Raw genomic sequence first — 17,291 nt, 5'->3', positions numbered from 1 at the left:
CCTATTAATTCTCATTGGGAAGTCCATTTTTGCCCAACCTGTTTTTGAGCAAACCCGTTATCATTGTTGAGAGATGCAGAGCAGAATACAGTGACGCATACTAGCAAATGTGAGATTCCACACATAGCAAACCCAGAATGACTGTGTGGCTGTTTACCAAAAAGCAAAGAGACCTCCCAGTACTTTTAATCCTTAAAGCTATCATTTCTGCTGCCATCCCTGAGTGCAAAACATGCAATAATGGGCTCAAGTTAAAGGGAGCCAGATTTAGGTTGAATATCAAGAATAACTTCCTAACTGTTAGAGCAGTACGAGAATGGAACCATAGATTATTGTTTGGAAGGGGCCCATAAGGCCATCGAGTCCAACCCCCTACTCAAGGTGGGAATCCAGATCAGAGTACAGGTATATCTCTAGAACCAATGAAACCCATGACCTCGGGAGGTGGTGAGCACTCCAACACTGGATGCACTGAAGAGAAAATTGGGCCACCCTCTGCCAGCTCTACTGTGATTCAGATTCTTGCCTTGAGCAGGGGGTTGGACTCGATGACCTTATGGGATCCTTCCAACTCAATGATCTTATAGGCCCTTTCTAACTCCATGAATTGTATTCATTACATAGAGACACTGAATCATAGGATCATAGAATAATCAAGTTGAAAGGGGCGTATAAGGCCATCTTGGTGCAGGAGTCTTAAGTCAATGTAGATCAGATGGAGGGTTGTCCAATTTCCTCTTGAATGCCTCCAGATGCTCACCACCTCCTGAGGTCATGGGTTCCATTATCGTACTAATCTAACAGTTAAGATGTCTTTCTTGATATTCAGACTAAATCTGGCTTCCTGTAGCTTGGGCCCATTATTACACATCCTGCCCCTCCGATGTATGTCTACCGACTATTTGAAAAGTCTGATAATGTCTCTCCCCGCAGTCCACTTTTCTCAAGGCTAAACCTGCCCACTTCTTCCAAGTCTTGCATCCTAGGGCTTTGATTCCAGTTCCCTCCTCATCCTTGTTCCACTTCTGAACTTTTACCGTTTGCCTGCATCTTTCTGAAAGTGTGGTGTCCAGAACCAGACACAGGAGTCAAGATAAGACCTAACATTATTTAACCTTAAAGTATTCTTTGTGCAATTTTGTTTAATTTGAGGGGGGGGGGTTGCGATCATTTGAGTTTCTGCTTTTGTGGTGCCAGCCCCTGCCCTGATTTATCAAAGGTGTCCTCCTTTTCCCCTCTTGATGTTGGACATGCCATTTTGAAGCAGTGTAACCCTTTCAGGTTTAGCCTTCCCACCCAATGCTTAAAGTTAATTTCTCGAAATTTAATCTCTCAATGGGGCAAGAGAAAATGATTCAATGGAAGAACAAATATTATGCATATAAGTTCTAGGTGCTGGTTGAGTTGAGAGCTCAGCAATCATGTCTAAGTCACAGTAGACCTTCTAAGTCAAATTGTTTAGAAGGTTTTTCTGGTTTGTTTGTTTTTTGCAAGCCTTTTTTAACTGTTGTAAAAAAAATGCTCCCTTGTATTAGCGATTTTTCTCAGAATTTTGGAATTGTATTTGTGTCTATGTTTGCATTGTCCTCGTTCAAGAGGGCCCAGCCTTTCTGTTCCCGAAACCTTCTGTGAAACAATTCTGGCTGCTCATACAGTAGAGATGGGTGCGAACTGGAAAAACCAGTGGTTTGTGATGGTTTGTGGTTAGTGCCTGGAAGTTGGGCCCCGCAGCCTGTGCACATGCGCCCGCCAGGATGGTGGCTTCTGTGCATGTGCCCACCTGTCAGCTGAGCAATGGGTGCGTGTGTGCGCAGGCAGCAGCTGGCTTCAGGCCAGCTGCTCATCAGGATGCCTGTGGCAACAGGGGCTTCAAGACAAGATAGAGACGTGATGATGGGGAGCGGGAGGGGTGGCCATCCTGTTTGGCCAAAGCAAAACGAAGCACCAATGGGATCAAAGTTTGGCACTTCGTTTTTTTCTGGCAAAACGAGATCCCCGAACTGAATCATCAACGAGCCCTGCATGTTTTTGTCCCCCCCCCCGGTTCATAGTTCGGTTCGTGCCCATCTCTATCAATCCGTGCCGTGATAATATTCCTGTGATCCTTCTTTCCCGATGGGTTGGAATCTGTAGCCTGCATGAGGCAGGGAGGAGGTGTGGAATTGCCAAGAAACAAGACCAGGCAGTGCTGAATGGGAAAAAAAGGCCAACAATCACACAATACTATAGGTAGAAAGAACGGTACTCCACTGAAATGACTAGTTTCTGCCTAAAAATGAAAGGCACAGAAGATGGGGCTACTCTCTGCGGCACTCTCTGTGACCAAGAATTGCTACAATTGTCGGTGTTAAGCTGAAGAAATGCGATCGCTGACAGGCTGAATGGGAGTTAATCAACTTGAATGACTGTTGCCAGTGATGGCCCACTGCTGGAAGACAAAGACGGCGAGCGACATAATAGCGGCTCTCTATTATGACACTTCTCCGCCTGAGTGGTTCAGAAAAGGCGTTTCCCTGTATCTCCTTGGGAAGTTGAGATATGTCACAACAGCCGTCAGTTGTCAGTGGTGGCATCTGGGCTGGGATTACCTCCCTCCGGATTGGTAGCTCCCTTGAGAGAGCTTACCTTGCAAAGCAGAGGAGCTGTCTTCATCTTAGAATTACAGAGCTGGAAGGGACCCGATGGATCCTTGACACCAGCCCCAGTCAAGGAGGCTCCTTGGGGGGAATCGAACTCCCAACTTCTGGCTCCACAGCGAGATCCGTAAACCACTGAACTCTCCAGCAGTTCATGAACGTAACTGTAATCAGGGTGCATCAGGTGGGATTGTGAAGGATCTTTGGCTCTTGACATAGTTCTTGCACTGGAAAAATAAAGCACAATGGTGTGAGTGAAATTGCCCATTGTGTGGTGCTTTTGTGTAGACTCTTGTACTGGGTGGAATTGTGCAATTCAAATGGATCGGTTGGAGCTAGGGTGCCAGCTACTTTGTTTCAGAATCTGGAGCCTTGGATGGGGTCTTTGAATCTGTACCGACAATCAGCCAGACCTTCTGCTGTTGCTCTGGGAGATGAGCCCAGATGACATTTTGTGCCAATTACAGAGGCCTTAAGGCGGAGGGAAAGAACTCTTTCTGTCTTGGTCTTGGCTGGAGATCCCTCCCCACTGCAGTATGGGTGTGCAGCTAACCCCAGCAGTTTTCCTCAGTGTAAGAAATGAGTGTCCTTGTACTCATCACTGGTATAGACAACGTTCTGAGGAGCTTGTGATAATTAATGTCACCTCCTGGTGTTCCTGTTAATCTATGGTTATACAATATCCTTCTCCCCCCCCACACCTAGTTCAACAATAGTCTTTCCATTGGGTTTTGATCTGTACATCACTTTTCACACTCAGTGATGAGGAAAGGCGTGAGCGTTGATGATCAGGAGGTTTTGGCCTGTGGGGGAGAAGCAAAGGGACCCATGGGGCCTGGACTACTTAGAGTCAGAAGCCTCGGGCGGCCTGGGCTCTGGGGATACCCTGACATTATGGGAACTCACCATCAGTAGATCTAGGTTTGGGGTAAGGCCAGCCCCAGATTCAGATCATGATTCTGCACTAACATAGGCCCCTTTCATAAGAGGATGCTGGTTTTCAGTTAATTCATAAAACGTGGCCCAGTTTGCAACTCATTTCTTGTGTCTTGACTTTTCATTCCGGGCTGGCTGGGCAAAAGCTTACCTATATATATATAAGTTAGCCTTTATGGTGCCACCACATTTTTGTCAACTTTTAGGAGTTTGTGTTAAAATTGTTAAATGCTGCAAAGTGGCCTTCTTTGGCTGCAAGGTGGTCGACGTGGTCGTGTGAAAAAGGGAAAACTCAGAGATGATCTCTGTAGAGTCTCACCTGAACCCAGCAGAGAACATGGCAAAAATGATGCCTGGATGTAAGGGACAACATTGTGTAGCTCAACCTGGAGACTCACCATATTGTGATGGAGTGTATGTGTTCGTGAATGGACAGTTGGTGTTTTGACTTATATACCACCCCTTAGTGTTACAGTATTCTCTGGGCAGTTTACAACAAGAAGCTGGGTGCTCATTTTATGGACCTCAGAAGGATGGAAGGCTGAGTCAAGCTTGAGCCAGCTGCCTGAACCCGTTGGGATCAAACTCAGATCCTGAGCAAAGTCTTGACTGCAGTACTGCAGTTGAACTGCCGTGCCACGGGGCTTTTGCACACTGTTTGGTAAAGCTGTGGCTTTTTATCAAGAAAAAAAAAAGAACCCTCTGTTGGAAATAACAGTTAAGGAAAAGTCTGTAATGCTGCGGAACCAAGAGATTTTGTGGCATCAGCCATGAACAAACCAAGGTTTAGCCTGCTCTGTTGTGTTGCTTTCAGTCTGCATCTTCACTGATTTTACTGGTTTTAATGCACTTGCTTGGTTTTAATGATTTTATGGAAGGACTGGTTTATAGAATTGTATGAGTTTTTAAAAGCTAAATATGGTTTAATTCATTTCTATTCTTCTAAAAAGTTTGTAAGCCACCTTGACCACTGTCTTTTAGAGAAGAGATGGGGAATTAAATCCAGTAAACACACAAACAAACAGATGGCTCTCCATCTTTGGCATGTGGGATAGTTGTCATAGTAAGCTCAGTCTCTCCCCGTTAGTTGGCAGAAATTGCTCAAAGATTTTAAAAACGCAGAGGTGAGGAATGCAAAACCGGTAAAATGTCAGCAGCATTTTGAAGGCGTATGTGATGTCACTGAGACTGAGCATCTGTTTTGGGTTTATCCTAACTATTCAAGGTGCTGAACTTATTTTGGATCAGCTGCTGGCACAATAGCTTGGTGAGTTAGAGATTGGGCTGCAGAGCCAGAAGTTGGGAGTTCGATTCCCCCACTGTGTGCCTCCTGGGAGAAAAGTCAGCCTGTGTAGCCTTGGGCAAGCTGCACATTCCCAGGATGCTCCCAGAAGAAAGCAATGGAAGACCATGTATGAGTAGTCTATAGCTGGAAAATTGACTTGACAACACATGATTATCAATGGTTATTTCCAATAGAGCCTTCAGCACCTTGGCTAGCTCCTCTTAACCATCACACTGGAACCCAGAGCAGATCCACTGCCCAAATAACACTGGAGTTGCCAGCCTCTGCCAGGATGGAGGCCCACTTTCATGTGCCAGCTTGCTTTGCGGTGGGGAGGGCTCGTTCACTCACGACGCATCCAAGATTTCTTTTTTGCTTCAAATCTGCATCCCCATTCTTCCTTTATTTTTATTCCCTCTACAGGTCTGGCTGTCCATCAGATTATCACCATCACCGTCTCTCTCATCATGGTCATTGCCGCCCTGATAACGACGCTCGTCTTAAAAAATTGGTAAGGACTGTCCTCTCCCTGGGCTTGACCGGAGACCGGGTCCTGGCACCTGGCCTCAGAGCCAGTTGAGAAAGGCAGGGATGGGTAGAAGGTAAAAAGCAACGGGTTGTGAATCCGGAGGAACATGTGGTATGGATTCAAGAATGGCTGAAGCCATTTCAGAGTAGGAAAGTTACCTTTTGAAAGTAACTTTATGCAGTTGTAATGTCCTCCCTTCCAACTCCACCAACACAAGGAGTACTTAGAGGGAGGTCCTAAGTTGCCAAGACTGGCTAGCTGAATTGACAGCAGGTGCATCAGCATCTCAACCCTCTTCCTGGGTTGGAACATGACATGATCTGGTTGAATTCAGCTACTCCTTCATGGCACCACTTCACCCTTTGTTTGGATCATCTCCTGGCCAATCGTATCTACAGTACTGTGTCTAGTTCTGAACACCACACTTTAAGAAGGATGCCAGCAAACTGGAGCAGGTTTAGAGAGGGCAAAAAGGATGATCAAGAGGTTGGAAACCAAGCCCTGAGAGGGGAAAAAACGAAAGAACTGGATATGTTTAGCCTTTAGAAAAGAAGACTGGGGTGAACTATGATAGCACTTTTCAAATACCTGTAAAGATGTCATACAGAGGAGGGACAGGATATCTTCTTGATCATTCCAGAGTGCAGGACACATAGCAATGGGCTCAAGTTAAAGAAGTTAGATTTTGGTTGAGTATCGGGAAAAATGTCCAAACTGTCAGAGCAGTAGGACAAGGGAAACCATGACCTTAGGAGATAGTGTGTACTCCAACACTGGAATCATTCAAGAGGAACATGGAGAACTGTCTGTCAGATATCCTTCAATTTGTTTTCCTGCCTTGAGCAGGGAGTTGGGCTTGATGGCCTTTTAAGCCCCTTCCAACTCAATTATTCTATGATTCTGTGATCAGTCAGCAGAACCGTTTTACCACCAGACCATTCTGTGGGCAGATCAGTTATGAGGAAATGGTTCTTCAGGCAGAAGGGTGTTTCTGCCAGAAAAAGAAATGTGTGCCAAACCCTGACCCCCTGACTATTGCCATTACGCTCACCATGTTTTAAAAAGCATGTCTTCATTATTATATTTCTTAAAAGTAGCTACTGTGCTTATTTTCTGGTCACTTTTTAAGAAATCTGAAGCTGCTAGCGACTGCTTCAAACACACTCAACATCCACAGGACAACATAAGAACCCAATGTTGAACTGGGTAATATTTTCCTTTTGCCATTTAGTGAGACCACATCTCCATAATTGTTTAATAAAAGTACTATTGCAGTATTTTACTATTTCAAAGTTATGGAAACATGTACCATAAATATACTATACTAAACAAAATCTATAAGCCTCATGCTACATGAGTCCTTTCTTCCTTTTTGATTGTATTGGTATAGACCAACCTGGTTGTGTCTTCAAAACTGGCCACAAAAAAGTAAAGGCATTTCTTGATAAAGGATGATTGTAACAGCGAGGTCTGACATCAAAATGTCTCAGTACATTAAGACAGTCCCTATTGGTCAGAATGAGGAATTTAGTGTTTTTCCCCCCCACTGCTATGTGAGAATAACAAGGAAAGTTTGCCATGTGATTTGACTAAAAACAAAGAAATATCCACAGTTTGAGAAAAACCAAATAATGGGCTACAAAGCATGCACTTTTGAATAGTCCAAAGCTATTTGTTGGGTAGTGTTACAAAATATGAGATAGCTGGGGTTTGGAAGGAGCAGAAGAATCATTCAGAAATGATTTTGGATTGATGTAACCATCGTGGAATGTGTAGCTAGCTATTTGAGGTCCAAAATGGAGAAAGAAGGCTTGAAGAGTCAGCCTGGATTGTGATATGATCCTGTTCCACCTCAAAGCTTGCAGATGACCTATCTCCCTTATCTACTTTGCAAGCACTGGAGGCTTGCACATCTGATTGTGTGCAGGGTGCATGTGTGTATGTCAATGAATCCACTCTAGGCTTTAGTATGGATGTTGGAGGAGTTATCCAAGGTGCTGAACCTCATTTAAGGATAGGGTTCACCCCCTTTGAGAGTTGGGTGGAAGAGATCTAAATATCTGAGCCACAAATCCCCCCCCCACAAAGTTGCTATTATTATGGATTATTGCCTCTTCATTTTGAAAAAGTTGAAATAGGTGCGGACTAGAACTTTATCCCTGATTATTTCACACATCAGGCCTTCCTTGGTTTTATTCTGAGTTGTTTGTCAGTCCTGCATCATTCCTCCCTTGGTTACATCTTCAGTTCCCTGTCCACATCAATCTGCATGTATTTAGGCTTCTCTTTGGATGGACCAAGTCTTTTATTTCATGCCATCTGATTTCCATAATGCATTCTTCAACAGTTGGGGTAACATAGATTTATGGGATAGGCTCTGCCTGATTTGATCTGGTTTCTTTTTTTTATTCTGGGGCAGAGGTTGTGATGAAAGATGTAATATGCTTTTCCTGCAGCCCTATTTAAACCTTCAGGTGTGTTTTATACCAACAGCCTAAGAATAGCTCAGCCTCAGGTCTCCCATCCCTTGAATCTGGGCATCCTTCTACGTTAGTGGTTCTCAACCATCTGTCCCCAGATGTTCTTGGACAAAAGCTCCCAGATGTGATGTCCAGGATTTCTGGGCATTGTAGTCCAAGAACATCTGGGGACCCACATCTCTATGTCTTCAACAGAAGACTCTATGGGCAATTTCTTGTGTGCATCTAGAGTCTTTAAGCTAAAGCCATCCTACTTGGAGATGCCCAGTGACACCTCATTCAGCACCAGAACAGAATTGGTTACCCCAATTTGACTAATAGGAATCAAGTTAACTAATAGGAGTAAACTAATGAGAGCAGTGAGTCACACAGAGATGCAACAGGCAGCTGATGCAGGAGAGAGGGACCTTTTTCAACCCAAGGACCAATTTCAGTTTCAGAGGAGTATAGTAGTGATGCTTCAGTGGTAGGCATGGCAAAAAGGTGGAAACAACAACAGGGGACAGGTACAAAAGCCTGGAAACCAGGAAACAACAGTATCATGGAGCAAGGAGCAAGGACATATTGGGAGATCCCAGCTTATACACTGGGCCCTGAGGTTCCATATATTAGCCAAACGTTAGATTATTCCGCTCTCGCATTCTCATTCTCTCACTCTCTTCTTTCCCCTCTCTTTGCCTAGTAACCAGAAGGGGTATTTTGGACTCCAGATCCCAGAATTTTCCAAAGATTCCCCAGGCAGAATTCTGGGAATTCCAGCCCATAAACACCTACAGGAAAGACCTTCCTTTCGCTCACCGTTGTGAGGCCTGTTCCTAGGCCTTCTTCTGGCCCTTTCATTTCCTGCTGTGAGACTTCCAGGAGGAAGCTGCTGCAATGCATTCTGGGCACTGTAGTTTTCCAAGAGGTGCTTAAAGAGGGTAACCTCTGTCGAGTGTGGAGAGCAAGAAGACTACTACCCCCAGGAAACACCGGGGCAGCTTCCTTCTGGGTATTGCAGCAGGAAATAAATAAGGTCTGAAAGGAGGCCTCAGCCTCATCTAGGTGAGTGAAAGTAAAGTGTTTGTTAGTCTGTGTCCTGGGTTAGAACTTCCAGCATTCTGCCTGGGGAATTCTCAGAGAATTCTGGGATTTGGAGTCCTTACTCCCAAGAAAACCTAAGTGGCACACCTCTAGCAACCAGTGAAATGATCTCAGAATATACACTGTAGACGTAGAGCAGGGTTGCCCTGACAAGGCAGTCTCATTGGAAGGAGGTAGAATCTGAACAATGAATCATACAGAGATACAGCAGGCAGCCTCGGTAGTATTCATGATATGCATCTACTTGCTGTAATTAATTCATCTATTCTAACATTTCATTTCCTCGCGGCTCATATTGTACAAATGACTGTGATGCGAGGGGAGAGCCCATCACCTCTGGAAGCCCTTCCAAGCATGCCAGCAAACTTTGCATATTTCATACGTCTTGGCTTCCGTGCTCTCGTCCGGCTTCATTTGCTCCCTTTCTTCTTCCTCAGCTATGCACACAGGAAATTAGGTTACATCCTTGCTTCAGGCACGCCTGCTTTTACCTACTTTCCTTGTCAAACTGACCTACTTAGAGGTCAGCTGTTCTCGACTGTAATGATGCACCTCTGGGAGAAGGTAAGGAGCTGGAAAGCGTTGCTTTTCTTGAAGCCCGATTTCAAGCCCGTTCACCGCTCAAGAATATGCTCCGTAAAAGCTTCAAAGTGGTGGCGTTCCACGACATAATTGGACTGGATGGTTGGCAGGCTCCCCTCCAGGGATGGGGCTGAATCTGATCCAGAGGTGGCAAGTAAATTAGAACGCCATCCAAAGAAGATCAGCCTCTTTCTCCCCACTAGGCCTTGGCCTGTCAAAAAGGATTAAGGAGAAAAGCCCGGGTGAAGCCACTGAGCGTTTTCGAAAGCTCTCTTCTGTGGCCGAGGTGTCTCTCGGCTCAAATCCTGCTCAAAGATCTTTGAGGACGCAGGGCGGGCGATTTTACAGACTCCATTGTCGGGATGTGATCTTGGAAGTTTTCCTAAACAGGAGCCCCGATGGTGCTGCTACGGAGAGCAGGAGCGGAGCCCATTGGGACTGCTGGATAGATCAGTGGCTTAGGCATGTCGAGCCAGAAGTTGGGAGTTCAATTCCCCGCTATACCTCCCTGACGGAGGCTGGACTCCATGATGTGTAGGGCCCCTTCCAGCTCTACAGATTCTAAGATTATGATGATGGGCACTTCAGGGAAGCCGATGTTGGGTTTAAAATGGGGCAAAAGGGTCCTGTGGTTGATGGTATCCATGGCCGCAGAAAGATCTAGGAAGAGCACCCAGGGTTACACTCCCTCTCTCTGCCTCCCTCAGGATATTGTCTTGTGGGTGACCAATATCACTTCTATTCCATGGTTTAGCCCAAACCTTGATTGAAATGGATCTAGACTATCTGTTTCCTCCAAGAACATCTGCGGCTGGTTGGCCAACACCCTCTCAGTCAACCCAACCATGTTGGCAATGGGCCTACCGTTGGTACAATCAGTTGATGGTGGATATTGTCACATGAAATGTGTCCAGAGAAGGGCGACCAAGATTGTTATGGGTCTGAAAACCAAGCCCTGTGAGGAAAGGTTAAGGAAGCTGTTTCTAGCCTAGGGAAGAAAATATGGAAAGATGATAGAATACCCATCTAAAGGATTGTCACATGGCAGAGGAAGTAAGGGCTCTTTTTTCATGTCCCACAGGGTAGAATCTGAACCAATGGGTTCAAATTGCAGGCCTTTTTAAAAGTCTAGCAGCAGGAAGAATTCGAAAGCTGAATTGAGAGAACCCGAAATGCTATTTTCATATTTATCTGAACCCGAAAGGATCCAAAACTGAAAAGGACGCCTGTCTCTGGGAAACTCTGAAAAGAAAGCAACCCAGACATGTTCCCTCATTTGGGAAAATACTACAAGGGTTGCAAGTCTAACACTCAGCTCAAGGAGGAAATCCACGCCCCGTGTGCGTATAAAACAGATTAATACAGAAACGTGGCGGAAGACTTATCAAAGATCATGCGTAAAACTGGGGGGGAAAAGCTGGAAATAAACACACAGTTAAGAGTCTGTTGGTTTTAAGATTAAAAGAAAATCCGAACTCGGGGCATTGTGTGCTAGTTCATGCCTCGGTTGCTTGCTTTCGTCCTTTGCTATCTCCCTGCTCCCTTTGTTTTTACAAGTTGCCTATGCCTGTTGGTTAAAGACTGCCAAAAAATGGAGGAGAAGACAGGAAGGTTGGCAGGTCAGGGCTGAGTCCCAGGGCTGAGTCAGAGCCGTTGGGTCCAGGACTTGAGTCGTGCGTCCCAACTCAGACCCAAAGACTTGGGATGCGCATGCGCCACCCAGTGGATAGGCTGATGCATGTGGAGGGACAGTGGGTGTGGCAGGGAAGCCAGGTGGGCACATGCACATCTGAACGTGCAGAGACAGTGGGGCCCCTGCCTTTGCGCATGCGCATGCCTATTGGCTGGGCGGTAGGTGCATGGATGGAGGCGGCAGCCGGCTCTTAGGAAGGAAGCTCTACCAGCTGCCTCTGAGGATGATGGTGGCAGTGGCAGTGGCAACAAGTGCAGGTAGGGAGGCCCATCCTGAACAGGGGCTCGACAGTGCCACCCGGATAGAATGGGTCCAATTCATGAGTCGTATCCAAGTCTTTCAAAATAACCCTGAGCCGAGTTCAAGTCACGTTGCCAGGATGACTTTAAGTCGGACTCTGCCATGGATCGTGACTCCTGAGTCCCCATCCCTGGAAAGAATTGATGTCATGGTATATAGATGGCATCTTTTGTCCGCCATCATAAGATGGCGCCACCACAAAACAAAGCCTTTTCTGCAATTGTTGCGCAGGATACCTGAGTTTATATGCCTCCAGAAAGCACCATGCTAAAAATACTTTTTGGAGGACGTGTGTGTATGTGATGATACCTAATGCTTCAAGAGGGATGCCGACAAATTGGAACAAGTTCAGAGGAAGGCAACAGGGATGGTCAGGAGACTGGAAACCAAGCCCTAGGAGGAAAGACTGAAAGATCTGGGCAAGTTTAGCCTGGAGAGAAGACGGAGTGGAGATAGGAGAGCACTTTTCGAACACTTGAAAGGTATTCATACAGAGGAGAGGCAGGATCTGTTCTCCAGCATCCCAGAGTGCAGGACTTGTAAAAATGGGCTTACGCTGCAGGAAGCAAGATTTCGGTTGAATATCAGAAAAAAACTTCTTGACTGTTAGAGCAGTGTGACAATGGAACCTAAGACCTCCGGAAGTGGGTGAGTGCGCCAACACTGGAGGTATTTAGGAAAAATTTAGGCAACCATCTGTCAGATCTGCTTTGACTTGGATTCCTGTACTGAGTAGAGGGTTGGACCTGATGGCCCCTTCTAACTCCGTTATCATCTGCTTCTCTTTCCACCCTCTTATGATTGCACACTTGATACTTCTGGAAAGATAGACAACTAGAATTAACAGAAATCTTGTGTGCGCTGTCCAGTCCGTAATCAGAGCTTGGAAATTTCACTTTGGAAAAAGGTTCCCGAAATAACTTGCCTAGACCTTGGTGCTGATTCCAGAATTCACTGGTAAATTTTCTTCCTGAAATAAAAAAAAATGCAAAGCAGAGTGTACCAGGAGAGTGGCAATAAGAAAAAAAAAACCTGAAGCATTTGCATTTAGGATGAACTGAAAGATGCGTCAAGCATGCAGAAAGAGCGACGTGAATCCCAAACTCTGGGTTCATTCACACGGCTGCACCGCTTAATGCCATTAATTTCCTGTTAATGATGAAGACCACCCCATTTAAAATTCAAATTTGATTCCGCTAGATAAATAAACACATGCATAAAATATTGCTGAAAGCTATTTGGTTGATTGAGGCCAATGTTTCTCAGGTACTTCAGGATGATAACTAAAAGTGAACCCACAGGTATAATTAGCAGGCGGTAATAGAGTTTCCTCTCTTAAGCACTTAAGTCTTTCTTTCATCGCCATCCTTTTCGTTCTGAGTCCATCTTCACCTTCAAGAGCCCCAGGGCTATGCAGAGTCACTATCATCTTGGCCCTGACAGTGCAGACATCTAGAATACAACTCAGCCCAAGCTTGTCCTTGTTTTGTCGATGAGTGATGCTTTGCGCAGATGTTCAGGGCATCTCATGAAGATTACATGCTTTTTTTCACCTTTTGGCTTTGTTCTGCGGGACTTAAATCCATGTGAGATCTTCTTACTAGGGATATGCAGGTGAAATATTTCGAATTTCTTTCATGATGGGTTCGTAATTAGGGTTCTTCTGTTTCAGATTTCCCATTATGGTTTCGTAGAATCCTAGAAAAGTGAAATTGGAAGGGGCCTACACTAATGCCAATTAAAGCCCTACAGAACCCTCAAAATTAGCCCCCCCAAAAAGCAGGTTCAAGGCAACAGACAACCATCTACTCCAAAGGAGGCCAGCAAGAACAGTACAAAAATTGACCATCAATACACCCACGCGGGCACTAACAGTACTTCATATTTTTCCCTAAAATCTCATGAACTCATCAGCAAGAACCTGCAGAGATGAGAAAGAGAAATCATAATCATAATCAAAATAAAACACAAACACTGATTTAGGATAGTGTAATAATATCCCTCAACCACAAACCAAAACATGGGGGTTTGTAGAGATAGGTCCCCCTTTTATCCCTCTGATGGCTTCCGTCCATGTGAAGGGCAGGGAGGCAGTCTGGCATTCCAGGAAACAATAAAGGAAATGGCTGGCAAGGCCCTCCAAGAATCAATCCAATTAATCCAAGTAATCCAGGCAGTAATCCAAGGTAATAGCAGCAAGATGTTTTTAAGAATGTAGTCAGCTGTGGAGAAATAGCAGTAGCAGTATCTGTGGCAGGCCAGTGTGGAATGAGACCAATCCAAAATGGAGGCTGGAGGAGTTCTCTCAGCAGCAACAGTGAACAGAGTCACCATACAGCTAAAAAGCAGCCACTACATTTTGCCAAGCCCTTTTCCCACCCACCTCTTCCAGGATGTGCCCTGAATCCTAACTTGACAGCTGAGAGCTCTCTTCATGAGGCTTACGATGCAGCTATTTGCTGGGATATCAAAAGAGGTGGCTTTGCACCCAGGAGTCAAATGGAATAGTGAAATGTGTAAAAACAAATCTGTAAGTTTTGTTAACTTCTGTTTTGGAATCCCAAATGTTTTGTGTTTTGGAAGCTCTCTAATGTAAAGCCATGAAAGACTCCAAAAGCAAATGAAAAAAAAAGGTCTCATATGTAATTGCTACTTCGTAGAGATAGAAGGAAAATTTGTGTAGTTCCTCATTTTCATCAGTTTAGTCTGTTTTTCTTACCCAGACATCTTGGTAAAGGCTTTCCATCCCCCATGAGATTCCTCTCTTCCAAGAGAGAGCATGAGAAGGAGTGCTGTTTTTTTTTTTTTGCTTGCTGAAGTTTTAAAACAATTTATCTGCATAAAACATGCATCTTTTCTATTTGAGAAACAATGTGTGTACCTACACAACTGAATGATGGCTGCTTATGCAAAGAGACGCAACCACACATTCTGATGTTTTCGGTCCTGAAGAATCTGGGCAGCAAAGCAGCCAACATTATTATTCAGCACAAGCTGTATTTTGTGCATTGAAATCCTATTTGTGTTCCCCGTTTTCTGTGCAATTTCGCTCAAAATTGCACAGAAAACCCCTTCGTATTCGCTCCTCTTTTGAGCGTGCAATAAAATTTGTTACCCTTTCGTGAGGTGAGCAGTATAATTTTGGTTTGTTTTTCATCCTCACCTACATCTCTGCCATTTAAGCTGCTTAGGGTTTGAAACCGAGGAGACTGTTTGATTCAGGTTGTAGCAAAAGGGAAAGGTGGTTTGTCTATTTGGTCAACACCTGTCTCCACGTGTATCTCTTCTCTTTGCCTCCCAGTTGTGCCCAGAGTGGGAACACAAGAAGGAACAGCCACCAGCGGAAAATTAACCAGCAGGAGGAAAGCTGTCAGAACCTGACGGATTTCACCCCGGCCAGAGTGCCCAGTAATTTGGACATCTTCACAGCCTACAACGAAACGCTGCAATGCTCTCATGAGTGTGTAAGGACGCCAGTGCCGGTGTACGCTGAGGAGACGATACTTTCACCAGGGGATTATAAGACATCCTTCAATGGAAATAGGTAAGGTGGTAGAGATATGGGCTTCTCCATCTGCGGGTTTTCGACATACATGTCATGGAACATGGGTTATGCTCTTGACCGCAGTATCAGAATACAGTTGTTTGCCCCCATAGGGGACTATCTTAAGAGTTTCTTCCTTCTGTTCCTTCCCATCTCCATGGAGGAGAACATGCGCAAGCTGTGTCTACATTTGAAGGGTCATTGGAAATATTCCATCAAACCTTCAACTGTGGCTCCATCCACCTCTTGTCGCCCCATAACAGAAAGACACTGTATCCATCTCTGTCTATGTCTCGAGTAGCAGCTACAGAGGCAAACATGTGTCCTCGTTCTTGACAAGAGAACAAAGACATCCATGTCTTACACTCTCTCTCTCTCTCTCTCTCTCTGTGTGTGTGTGTGTGTGTGTTTGTGTGTGTGTCCAACTTGGAATGGATTGCAAAAGGGGGAAGGAATGAATCGCCTTTGGTCCTTGACATAACACCATCCTCCCATAAAAGTGACTTTCTCTTCCTCCAGAAACAGTCATTTTCCTAATGCATGAATTGAGTCTGGCTTCTGCCAACTCAGTTTTATAGAATGCCACCAAATTGAGAAGAGATCTGCTTCACACCATGTTTAGCACAACTCCGGGTGAATTTAGACAACTCTGACCTGCCCACAGACTGACTGACTAAGGGGGTCAAACTAGATGTTGCAGAGAGCACATAATTGGAAGACAAAATCACATTTGCGTTTTCGAGAGAGCAAATATGAAACTCTTGGACTGTTTCATATCTGAGCAATCAGACTTGCATTTGAAGCACATATTTATCCAACAGTGGCCAAACAAAGCTGATTTTTAAAGAAACATATAAAGAAAACTATGTCTGTGCCAACCAGATGTCTCTGAGTCTTTAAGGAAGTCCCTCTTCTAATGAAGGCTATCTGTAATGTATAGTTTGACCTGAAGAAACTGTGAAGAAGGATGCTGAGTTTCTCCATGGGCTTAACAGCTACCATGTTCATCTTCCTCATCTGACTGAGCATGTGCTTGCATCCGTTGTCAAGATGTGTGTATTTATTCGGTTTGTCTCGTCTCATTTAGAGACTAACTGATCTAGACGGACCCTTTAACTATCAACCCACCTTTCTGTGTGCCACATCTTCTAAAGGACCAGCCCTGCTACACTGAGTTAATTGAACAGGCCTTTTTTTGAATGGACAGGATTTCCATGGCATATTCCAGACTGTGGGAAATATGTCTCTAGTCACATGAAGACATTTCCATAAGATATATTATTCCACATAAAACTGGAACAGAGAGGGTGGGAGAACTGCCATTTTAGCTGTCTCTCTGTGTATGTCTCTCTGCCTCTGTCTCTTTCTCTCTCTGTGTGTGTGTTGTTCCTTTCCTGTCCTCATCAGAAATTGTCCCCTAAATTACTCTTTCGTTTTTGAGCTAGTTGTTTTTTCTTATACGGTAGGACTCCCATATCTGCTGTATATTCAGACCATGCTATGTATTCTTCACTAACAAGTATTCGTAGCATGGTCTCTGTCTCCCTCTAGTAGTGAGTTCTGGTAATACATGTGAAAATACATTTTCTGGATTTTTAATATTTTCAGACTGTGGATAAGTGAAACTGTGGATGCTGATCCAATGGATAAGAGGGTCCTATTGTACACATAACAGCCTACATATTTCAGTCTAAGGATACTGCTAGGGCCACATAGCATGTGATTCTGGAGACATGGTGGTGTTGTGTGTGGGATGGGTGTTTGAACTTTGCATCTTCCTATGCATGTTTTCTTGAGGAAATGCAGCCAGTTGCTAAGGAATGCCCTTGTTTCTGTCTACAACCCTTGCCTTGTCCAGATTTGGGAAGATCTTGGACACAACGCATTATAAACTAGCATTGTTACTAGAGATGAGCACGGATTGGAAAAAATTGCAATTTGTTTCAAATTGTGATTTGTCAAGGTTGACAAATCATGAACAATGACTTCTCGTTTTTTAATGATGAATCAACAAATTAATTTTTGAAATCTGTGTGATTTTTGTGACTCTAGGTCCCTGGGGGGGATCATTTTACAAGGTTTTAAAGGCAAAATAGAATCAACAAATCAATTTGTTGATCCATTTTGCCTTTAAAACATTGTAAAATGACCCCCCAGGGACCTAGAGTCATAAAAATCACATAGAAGCTTCCCCTAACACTCCTCTACGAGACCTCCAAATTT

The 17,291-nt window shown here is 44.6% G+C and overlaps 1 protein-coding gene across 3 annotated transcripts in view; it reads left to right on the top strand.

The window, feature by feature from the left end:
• AJAP1 (adherens junctions associated protein 1) overlaps positions 1 to 17,291 on the top strand; it is a 141,552-nt gene that overhangs the window by 105,697 nt on the left and 18,564 nt on the right. For all 3 annotated transcript variants that reach the window (XM_078379149.1, XM_072977754.2, XM_072977753.2), the window contains exons 3-4: positions 5,281 to 5,368; positions 14,826 to 15,068. In XM_078379149.1, the coding sequence (XP_078235275.1) occupies positions 5,281 to 5,368; positions 14,826 to 15,068 (331 nt within the window). The remainder of the gene's footprint in view (positions 1 to 5,280; positions 5,369 to 14,825; positions 15,069 to 17,291) is intronic.

Source organism: Pogona vitticeps, chromosome 7 (genome assembly GCF_051106095.1).
Source record: "Pogona vitticeps strain Pit_001003342236 chromosome 7, PviZW2.1, whole genome shotgun sequence".
Lineage (NCBI taxonomy): Eukaryota > Metazoa > Chordata > Lepidosauria > Squamata > Agamidae > Pogona > Pogona vitticeps.
The sequence above is the reverse complement of the archived record's forward strand: the minus strand, read 5'-3'. Positions and strand labels throughout refer to the sequence as shown.